This window comes from Nelumbo nucifera, chromosome 5, assembly GCF_055504915.1.
Source record: "Nelumbo nucifera cultivar China Antique chromosome 5, China Antique-T2T, whole genome shotgun sequence".
NCBI classification, from domain to species: Eukaryota; Viridiplantae; Streptophyta; class Magnoliopsida; order Proteales; family Nelumbonaceae; genus Nelumbo; species Nelumbo nucifera.
In genome coordinates this window covers 40,699,779-40,710,435 of record NC_142653.1, presented here as the reverse complement: position 1 = coordinate 40,710,435, position 10,657 = coordinate 40,699,779, and the positions used below count along the sequence as shown (strand labels likewise).

At 36.5% G+C, this 10,657-nt stretch overlaps 1 protein-coding gene across 1 annotated transcript; it reads left to right on the top strand.

Annotated features, from left to right (window-relative positions):
• The first annotated feature begins 3,752 nt into the window (after positions 1 to 3,752).
• Positions 3,753 to 9,913, top strand: LOC104587539 (IAA-amino acid hydrolase ILR1-like 6). The gene is made up of 5 exons (XM_010245187.3): positions 3,753 to 4,503; positions 5,052 to 5,177; positions 7,168 to 7,482; positions 8,771 to 8,899; positions 9,018 to 9,913. Exons 1-5 carry the CDS (start codon positions 4,009 to 4,011, stop codon positions 9,381 to 9,383), a joined length of 1,431 nt encoding a protein of 476 aa, XP_010243489.1. The 5' UTR covers positions 3,753 to 4,008; the 3' UTR covers positions 9,384 to 9,913.
• Positions 9,914 to 10,657: the final 744 nt, after the last annotated feature.

The window sequence follows — 10,657 nt, the reverse complement described above, 5'->3', positions numbered from 1 at the left end:
CATATCTTTTCCGCATCATAGATATTCCCTAAACAAAAATAATAAAAAAATCACTTTTGTGAAATTTAAACCTATGACAATTTGGTAAAAACACAATATTCAGACCAACTTTACTAATAGATACAATATAAATTTCACATTGAACTCAAGGGCAAAGGAATAGAGAATTTTCTACTTCTAAAACCAACCAATTGAACCACTATCTTATAATTCCATCCTTATTCCTTGTTCCTTTATTAAGTTTTCTTTTGCTGCTTTTAATTTATATTATTTGGTTAATTTTCTCTAAAAATTTTAGTTCTTATTTTCTTTGAACGGGCTAAAACGAGGTTAAGAATCTTTTCTTCTTTATTATTTGGTCGACATTCAACTGTGTTTTTCAAATTGTAATTGATTTTAATAATTAAGAAGCAAAAGGAGTTTATTTTCCATTAATTGTGAATGGGGATGTATCTAGAATGAAAATTTACTTTAAAAAAAATTACTCTAAAATATTTATCAAGAAATAAAATTAGTAAAGGATGACACAATCTCATACCAAAATAATCTCAGCTGTTCATCAAAGTTTTATTTTGTCAATTAAAGTTTTTCCATAAAAAAAAGGTTATTACTCTTATTTTGAACATGTGGAAAAGTCTTTTCCCATAAAATCTGTTCCATAAATATATGGAGGGAAGAGGAACATGCTGAAGGAAAGAGAGAGATGTGGACGTGAAAGAGAAAAAAAAAAAACAAAACAAAACTTGAAAAGGAACATTTAGGGTATGTTAGTTTGAAGGAAAATATAGGGAAAGGAAGGAAAAGGTAGGGAAACCTTTACAAACCTTATATTGGTTTTCTTATCTTTCCCTTCCTTTCCCTACCTTTTCCTTCATACCAAACATAGCCTTTGAGAATCCCTATAAAATATTTATGATTTATGTGTCTATATATAGCTGCAGTATGAAGTTGGTAAATACATAAGATAGAAAAATTCCACCATCTTTTATGTTAATACACTTTAAAAATATAGAATAATTAATGAACTTACATTGGGGAACAAGGAAAACAATGGCTAAGGTTCATTATTATTGGTTTGAGTGAACCCAAATTCAACTCGACTGAACATAAATTAAATTACAGAATTAAATTCACTAAAATTTCTCTTTCACTCTTCTAAATGGAGACTAATAGATACACTCATGGAAAGGGAGAGGGTGAAAGCAAAAAGTAAAAGGAACGACAAAAGAGAAAGGACAACAGAAAAATCGCTTTCTCAACAAGACAAAATTGATAAACATTGAATCTTAATTGAAGATTCCCTTTTCCCTTGGATGTGAAACCAGGGTAAAGATTTGTCTTTGTTTTTCCAACTGTTGTAGGAACTATAGTAATGAAATTGTTAATTCACCTTTGCCTTTGAAACTTAATTAGCTTTATTTTCATAAAAAAAAAAGACAAAGTAGCTAGACAGTAATAAACATCTTACTCACCTAAATAACATTCACCTTTCATTTGACTGTAATAGTTAATTATGTAACAAATGTATAAATGAAATTGCATTGGGGAGTAGAAGCAGGGAGACAGATCAGTTGTTCCTGTTTGGGTACAAGTTATTGGTGCAAGAACAAAACTGCCCTGGTTGAACTTGACCCTACCCCATCCTGTAAAGGTGTGGGAAGGGCGAGAAATAAAAAACTGGAAGGAAAATAAGGACTAGTTAACTTAAGGCTATATGTTTGGTTTGATAGAAAATAAGAGAGGAACAGAAAGTCGAGAGAATTTTCTTTAAGAACTTCACCAAACACAGCCTAAAATAGAGGCAAAAATAGGAGGGTATTAAATTTGGGCTGCATGGTTTGTTGTGAATTAAATATAACATCATGTATGTCTGAAGCTGACCTGACTAAGAACATGCTTAGCCACTATTGAAATGAAGTGGGTCTGGTGATTATGAAGCTTACCTGCCCTATTAAACACAGTCAGGTAGAAGAGTTGAATGGTAGTTTTTAATACAGAAACAGACACAACCATATCCAAGATATGTAATAAATGTGTCAAATAGATGACTGAACTAGGTATATGATGAGGTCAGTAATTTAATACTCTAAGCTACATATATAGAAGGAGGGATGCATTTAATCAATTGAATCAGAGCTTGACCTGGAAATAGGACTCTAGCTACAACCGTACCTTCCCTTGTCCTCTTTAGATGGAACCCTTTTGATTTCAAGAGTCTAAACCCAACAAATGGGCCTAAACATGGAGAGAGAGAAGAAAATATAAAAGAGATGGAGTTCTTAGAAATCTAACAAACCCAATTTCTTTAAATGTTGAAAGGCTGGAAGTGTAGGCCTCTGTCCATCTGGGGGTTGGAGAACTTGGGTTTGCTTTCGTCTTTTTTTTTTCAGGTTTCATTTGGGCTTTCTTGAAGTCAGGGCCCACTATTTGAGTAGGTCTCAGATTAAAGAATTCTTATAAATTATAACCAATATACAGTATATCAATCAGCATTCTTTGATGATGTCTTCTAGCAAATAAAAAAGAAAAGAAAATATTCTGATCAGATGACGTCAACAATGCATATATATACATATTTTTTTATAATTCAAAAAACATATCACTTAAGATAAGGTCATCTGAGTCTATCGGATAGTGTGAATAAAGGCCATTTGAATTTATTAAAAACAAAAATAAAAGAGTTTATCAGATAGTGAATAAGATACCATTCTAGTTCTAGGTCTGAAAGGAAAAGAATAAAGAGATGAATGGTTATAATCCACATGCAATCATTTAGATAGGACCCACTTATGATGGACCTGGATCCCTTTTTATTGGACACAGGGTGACCGAAACTAAGGCCCCATCTCTTTTAGGATGATGGTGGTTTGATGATGCATTGCCATTGTAGCATAGCAATGACTACAAGTCTGAAAGAGTTGCTGATCACTGACAGTGAGAGCTACACTCTTAACCCTTTTTTAGTCTGCCCACTTGTAAGAATGATAAGACAAAATCACCAATGGAAATCCAACCATTTCTTCCACCTTAACAGCCTTTCCATAGAGAAGAAATTGGAAATGGTTTAAATTTTTCATAATTTTCTTTTTTTTTTTTAATTATTGGCAAAATCTATTATAGTAAAAAGACTTGGTTGGTTCAATGTGATGGTAAATATGGTATAGGGAAGGACGTAATTGATTGAACATGATGGTAAGTATAAGTAGACTTTATAAAACGTAAACTAATAAAAATAAATAAATGTTAACGTTATTGATTGAGATCTAAATTTAACCTGTAGCCAATATTAGTAAATACTAAATATATAGTATTTGAATTCTTAATTATAAACATAAAAAACAAAAATTTCAAAATAATTTACTTTCCATCAAATGTTACAACATTTCCGAAATTTTAATTATACGAAGAATTTTCTATTTTGTATGGATTTATTCCACACTAAATTACATGATCCATCAAATATTATATATAAAATATGAGATTTTTGTATAAAGCATTGAATCTTACAAAAAAATGTAGGGCTTAGTTCGGGAAGAGGAGTACAATGCGAAATGTTGTATACTGGGTTCTATAATTTTCTCTCTGAGACTAATCAAGAAAAGAAAAACTATAAAATATTAATGAAAAATAAAAAAGAAAACATTTAAAAATTTTCATTGAAGGCAAACAAATGGGTGGAAATTTCCGAAATTTATAAAACAACCTTCCTACTCGGGCGGTCGGGCCGTCGGGCGTCACTCTCAATCAAGAAGTGGTGGGGCTGCTGCGATTCGACGCCTCAGGCAAGAACAAAATTCTCCCACGTGATAGCGATACGTCACTGTCAATTACCTCCCACGAGTTAAAGGTGCTCTCTCCTTCTGGTCTTCTCCTCCTGCTCTTCCTCCTCCACCTCCTTTAACGTCTGACCTCCGCCTCTCTCTCTCTCTCTCTCTGGACATTCTTTTAAATTTGTGTTGCTTCTCCCTTCTTCCACCTCTCGTCTGTTATGCGAAGTGGAAACTCAAGATGGGTCCTTCTGGGGAACTGGGTTTCTTCTCAATCTCTATCTCTATTTTCCTACTTCTTCTAAATTCCATCAGAACCGCCGGAGGAAGCACTCCCACCGATCTTTCGTACTCAATTTTCGAAACCGCAGGTTACATCAGTTCCAAGGATTTGTTACTCAAGAACAGAAGTTCGTCTCGGTCTTCTGTCTTGTCGCCTCCTTCGTCGCCACCCGGTTGTCAAGTTTGGAGCAAGAGGTGTTCGGAGGAGGTGCTGGAGCTGGCGAACCGGCCGGAGACGGTTGACTGGCTTAAGGGGTTGAGGAGGAGAATCCATGAACACCCAGAGCTGGCTTTTCAGGAGTTCGAGACGAGTCGGTTGATTCGGGACGAGTTGGACAAGCTGCAAATCAGTTATCGCTTTCCCTTGGCCGAGACCGGCATCCGAGCTTCCATTGGAACCGGTGGCCCCCCCTTCGTTGCGCTCAGGGCCGACATGGATGCTCTGCCAATTCAGGTTTTGTTTATTTTTTTTTTTTGCTTCATTGGAAAATAGAGACCTTTCGATTAGAACTACAGGTTATGCTTTTATTTTTTTCCCCTGTAAAATTTGTCGGTTTTGTCGGTCTTTTCTGGGTTTCATTTTTCTCTCTGCAACGACCTAGAACAGTACTATTGATATTTAAGCCGTTGGATCGGAATTTTCGGTGCAATATTGAGGCACGGTGGTTGGGGTTTTAATGTTAATTGGGTTTCAGGTGGGTGGTACGGTTGTCTCCATCTTGAATTAATTTTTCTTCTGCAGAGTTCTGTTCCGTGAATTTTTTGGTATTCTTTATTCAGTTAAAAATATTAAGCTTTGCACGAGAAAGAAAATGTGGTCAAAGAAGCGATATTTTATTCAATTTTTTAGTAAAAATCATTGATGATTCTGTTATTTAAACGCTTGCTGGTCTCTACATGGTAGTTAATTTCGTTACAGATTTGTTTTTGGGTTTTTTTATTCAAAAACTTAGTTGGTTTTGGAGGAGATCCATTTTCATTGAGATGAGGAACTTGTTGCAGGAAGCTGTGGAGTGGGAGCACAAAAGCAAAATCCCAGGAAAAATGCATGCTTGTGGCCACGATGCCCACACAGCCATGCTTCTTGGTGCTGCCAAGATATTGAAGAGCCGGGAGCCTAATCTCAAGGTTTGTCTGCAACTTGTCTCCTTCTTTTAGCCTATCTGTGATTTCACCCATTTGCTTGAAATTATAAATTTTGCATTTTGGGTGTCTGGTTGTTGTTCTTTTGGTGGAAGTTATGAAAATGACAGTATTGGAAAGGATGGTTGAAGATTTGAATTGATAGATTCAATTATCTTAGTGTAATGCTTCATTTATGCAATTTTGTTTTCTTATCATTCAGATTCCATAATATTTTTTCCCAATTGTAGTTATATACTCATTTATAAGAGCGTAAATGGATATAGAATTTCTGCAAGAGTCTCTTGGAGAAAGGCTAATCGTCAGAACCTTTTCTTTTTTAGTCTTCATCAATTTTACCACATTGTGTTGCTTGTAGCAAGAACGATGTCCTGGTGGGTTAACAAGAACAGAATAGACGCACTTTTGTAAGATGAGGATGTTGTATCATATGTAACAAATATTTGATACAACCGGGAAAGAGAAAAAAGAACCGGACAAGAAAAGCAAGGGGTTGATTTGAGGCGGGGTCTACAAATTGCTTTGCATAATTAGAAACGGCATCGGTAGGTTTTGTGGTTAAGTTAATTTCTAGTGCAACATCAGTACTTACATTGGTGCTTCCCTGGTGGTTTTGCAGTGTTCAATAATGAATTTCATGAAATTACAAGTACGAACAGTGGGTTAAATAAACTTGCATGGTTAAACAGTGGATTCCATGAACCTGCCTGTCTGTATATTGGATAGGGCCCCGAGTAGTCACACTTTATAATTTTTTAATTTCTCACAGTTTGTTCCTTTTCTAATATTTTATTAATTTTGCATCATGATTGTGATCTTGCCTTTGTCCTACACTCTTCCAGAGAATCTAAAGTGAAAGAAATGAAAAATAATGTATCATACATCATTTTCATTGCAAGCCTAGTTTCAACTGTTTCAGTTAGTCCTGTTCTGTAATTCAATAGAGTATCAAAGCAAACAAATCACCCCCTCCCTCCCCCCCCCCAAAAAAAAAAAAAAAAAAAAATTATAATAATAACAATAAAAACAAAAACAAAAAATAAAGAATGGAAATGAAAAATTGTTGCACTTCTCCAGCGTTTCATTTTCACAAAGAACGGAAATGAGAAATTGTCTCTAACTTTGCCCATAAGCTGGAATTGTAAATCCCCTACCAGTTTACCCCCCCCAAAGAAAAGTTCCCCTACAATACTGAATCTCTTCCATCTAAGATAGAAACCTTTAACTGTTTGTTAACCTTTCTCTAATGATATAGAAATTGCTCAAGAATTTATTTCATATAATACTCCCTTCTAAAGCAGCATAACTGAAAGGAAGCACCACCTATAATACCCAAGAAGCAAGAACGCTTAGGGGTATTGCTAAAAACATTTAGATAATAATAGAAGTTGGTGGTATTATAATTGAAACTTGAGGCAGGTTAAGGTAAAAATGGAGACAATTTTTCATTCAGTTTTCTGACAGATCTCTGTCATGTTTGAATTGGTGTTAACCTAAGAGAGGTTTCTGTCATTTTTTACTGAGCAAACCATACATGAATTATCAATTCCACTTCCTGTGAATGTCAGAGCAATGTGTAGTCTTGCTGTTCTGGTCTGGAAACCATGGGCAGAATTTAATGGCTTAAGACTTTCTCTTTGCTGCATTTTTTCATGCTACAGCATGAGAAAAGTGTAGGATAGCCCAGTGCATGAGGTTCTCACCAATGCGGGGTCTGGGGAGGGACAGATGTGCACAGCCTTACCCCTGCACGTACAGAGAGGCTGTTTGCAAGATTTGAACCCTGATCACCCAGGTTGTAATGGAGAAACCCAACCATTGTGCCAAGGCCCACCCTGTCATATTTATCAAAAAAAGTGTCTGTCATCGGAAGTGTATTCTAGAATAGTACATGATTTTATTTGTTATATAATGTGTTTATATTTCTAGCTGATTTTATCTTTTCATGATTCTTGACCCATTATTTTTTCAATAGGGAACTGTGATTCTTATATTTCAACCAGCAGAAGAAGCTGGTAATGGTGCCAAGCGAATGATGCAAGATGGGGCTCTGGAGGATGTGGAGGCCATATTTGCTGTTCATGTATCGCATGAGCGTCCTAGTGGGACTATTGGTTCAAGGCCTGGTCCCTTGCTTGCTGGATGTGGCTTCTTTAGAGCCATAATAAGTGGAAAAAAGGGCAGTGCAGGGAGCCCGCACCACTCTGTTGATCCCATTTTGGCTGCCTCAGCTGCTGTAATCAGCTTACAGAACCTTGTGTCTCGTGAAGCAGATCCTCTGGACTCGCAGGTCTTTTCACATTCCTCTACATGCTTTTTCAAATTAATTCTTCTATTATTGCCAAGAAATGAATGGATATATGCTCATTTTTTAACTTGGGGAAGAAAAATTACTAGTCCTTGGCTTCGTACAATGGTAAAATCTCAAGCTGACAAACATGAGGATGTGGGTTTGAGTCTGAGAGAGGCCACTTTGTGAAAAGAATGCCAAAGTTAGATCTGCATCTGAGTACACCCCTCCCAAGACCCTGGATAGCTGGGATGGAAATCGGTAGTAGCCCTTTGTTTGGAGTTTAAAATGGGAATTCAATACAAACCTTCGCTTATGGCCAAAGGATGAATGGGAAGTATATCCATCTTTTTAACTTGTGAAAAAAGAATTAGTAGTCAAATTCCTTATATAGGCTTTGAAATGATTATAACTATGTAATACCTTATGACTTATTTTCTTGGTCATCCTTTGGAGTTCAAGATGGGAGTTCAATTTAAACCTTTTTAGGGTCTAAAATATCACCTTCAAAAAATTATTAAAAGAAGTAGTTCCTCATTGACAAGAGGGAATTCTTGTGGTTGTGGATCTAAAGTGTAGCATTATAATAGTGAATCACTTTATGGCTACGGTTATGTTTTGGGGGAACTAAGATGCTATGCATTTATGGGTCAGGTTTAGGATCTGATGTGAGACAGATTCCTACAGAGTGAAGGTTGACTGGAAAAGGAGAAATAAACTAGGGAAAATTGGAAGTTTGCTAGAAAGTAATCCTCTGAAATAAATAATTTGTAGCTCAATAGATCCTACAGGTTATCTAAACAATACAACTAAAACATACATTTGGTATGATCGTGGGTTTAAAACTGTATTTTCATGTTAACAACTTCAAACTGAATCATTAGCCTTTCAAAAGAAATGCTGAAACTAAAATTAGTAAGCCTTGGATAATTACAGAAAACTTTTTTTTTTTTTTTTGTGATGGAAGGCTTTACTTTAATAAGTAAGAAAACACATTTTCCTTCCAAAGATGTTAAATTTTATTTTCTATGTTTTCCTTCCAAATAAACTCAGCTTCCACTCTACATGTCCTTCATATGCTTCTCTCTTCCACGTGAAAAGTAAACTGGCAGTTTGTAACCCCCCCCCCGCTCTCTTGTCCTTTACTGAAAAAGAAAAATTTTCTTGTGGCTACCTCAGGATTTGGTTAGCACAAACTTATTTGAATTCTTTTCAATTGTTCATCTGTGATGTATTTCTTGTTGCTCATGGATATTCCAAAGTTTTTATGGTCTTTCTCTTGTTGCAGGTTGTGTCAGTGGCTTCATTTAATGGAGGAAATAATCTAGACCTTATTCCTGAATCTGTTATCCTATCTGGTACATTAAGGGCTTTCTCTAATGCAAGTTTCTACAGGCTCCTGCAAAGAATTGAGGAGGTTTGTGATGGCATAGTTCTAACTCCGAAATGAAGTTCTTGGTCTTTGATATGCCTTGTATATTTTTCACATGCCCTTTACTTACCAAGTACTTACAATCCCTGCTTCTGTTAAACAGGTTATTGTAGAGCAAGCTAGTGTTTACAGATGTTTAGCCACTGTTGACTTCTTTGAGAAGAAGACACAGATATACCCTCCCACAGTAAATGATGAGCATATGTATGAGCATGTGAGGAAGGTGGCCATTGACTTGGTGGGTGCTAAGAATTTCATTGTGGTGCCACCAATGATGGGTGCAGAGGACTTCTCCTTTTACTCAGAGATGGTCCCAGCGGCATTCTTCTATATAGGTGTGATGAATGAGACATTGGGTTCAACACATTCTGGCCATTCTCCCTACTTCATGATTGATGAAGATGTTCTGCCTATAGGTGCTGCAACTCATGCTGCAATTGCTGAAAGATACCTCATTGAGCATGGGTGAGATTACCTCTGTCATGAGAGGTGTCGGGTATTACTTTTTGTTGGATAGACTTAAGGGGATCCAAGGGCTACAATGTTCTAAAATGTATTCTACAATATAGTTCTCAAGCTTGTCCTCTGTAATTTGTAGTGGGATGTATGGGAGGAAATATTTCCCCTGTAATGGTTCCGAGGATGAGTGGAGGGTCTCCTGCTAATTAAAGTAATCTTCTCTGTTGTATATTGAAGATAGTATGGAATTCTGCAACCAGCTTGCTCTGTTGCTGTTTGCAGCGTCAAGGGTTCCTGATTGAGCTTATGCTTCTGTACTCTGAGCCATTCTTGGAATTATGGATTCTATGGTGAGCCATTCTAATTCTTACATCAAGTTGGTCTTTCTGTATGCCTGGGGAAACAGATCTTGAACAACATTACCGTAAGTGGAGGCAAACCAGTTGGACATGCTCCAGAATATCAAGAAGCAATGTCTTGGCATGTAAAAAAATTGTAACAAATTTCAATGCACGAATTTACTTAGTAAGATTTATTCAATTTTCTTTTTCTTTTATTATTTTGAATGCCTACTGGGTCCCCACTGGATGTGGTCTAGGTAGGAAATTAACTGGACCAGAGATCTGATAGCATGGGGTTCGATGGGTTATGGCTTTAGGGGAGGGCTCCCTTGTGCCTTGCTGAAATAAATTTTCTGGGTATCTACATATTAAAACAGCCATCAGATGATGTTTCTTTAATGTTCTAACATCTCTTTGGTCCAAACTCCAAACCCAAAGATTATTAATTCTAAAAGAAGATTGAAATTCGACTTATCCTCCCAAAACTCTCAACTTTCAATTAATCTGTCCTAAAACCACTTTAAGGAGTAGAAAATCAGTTTTCTATTTCGGGCCCATAGATAATAAATTTGCCTAATTACCTGGTCTAAAGCAGGCCTGAGCCAGCCCTCGTCTTTGAGATCGAGTTAGTGTGGGCTTGAGCTCAATCCAGAGTTCTGGGTCAGGACCTAACCTGACTATTTAGGATGGTTCTCAGACCAGGCCGTACTCCTACAAATTTATATAACATAGTCTTACCTGTATATTACTTAAATCATCTACGTGCTATTTATATAACATAGTAAATGTGAATATGTTTGCTAGCAGAGTCATTTTCTAAGCTTCCAGAAGAAATTTTCATCTCCCCACCATAAACTCGGACCCGGATTGAATTCAACATCTGGGTTTTTGATTTTGATGGCTCGACCCAAGTTACTAGAATGCTGGTGCTGGGTAGGCCTAG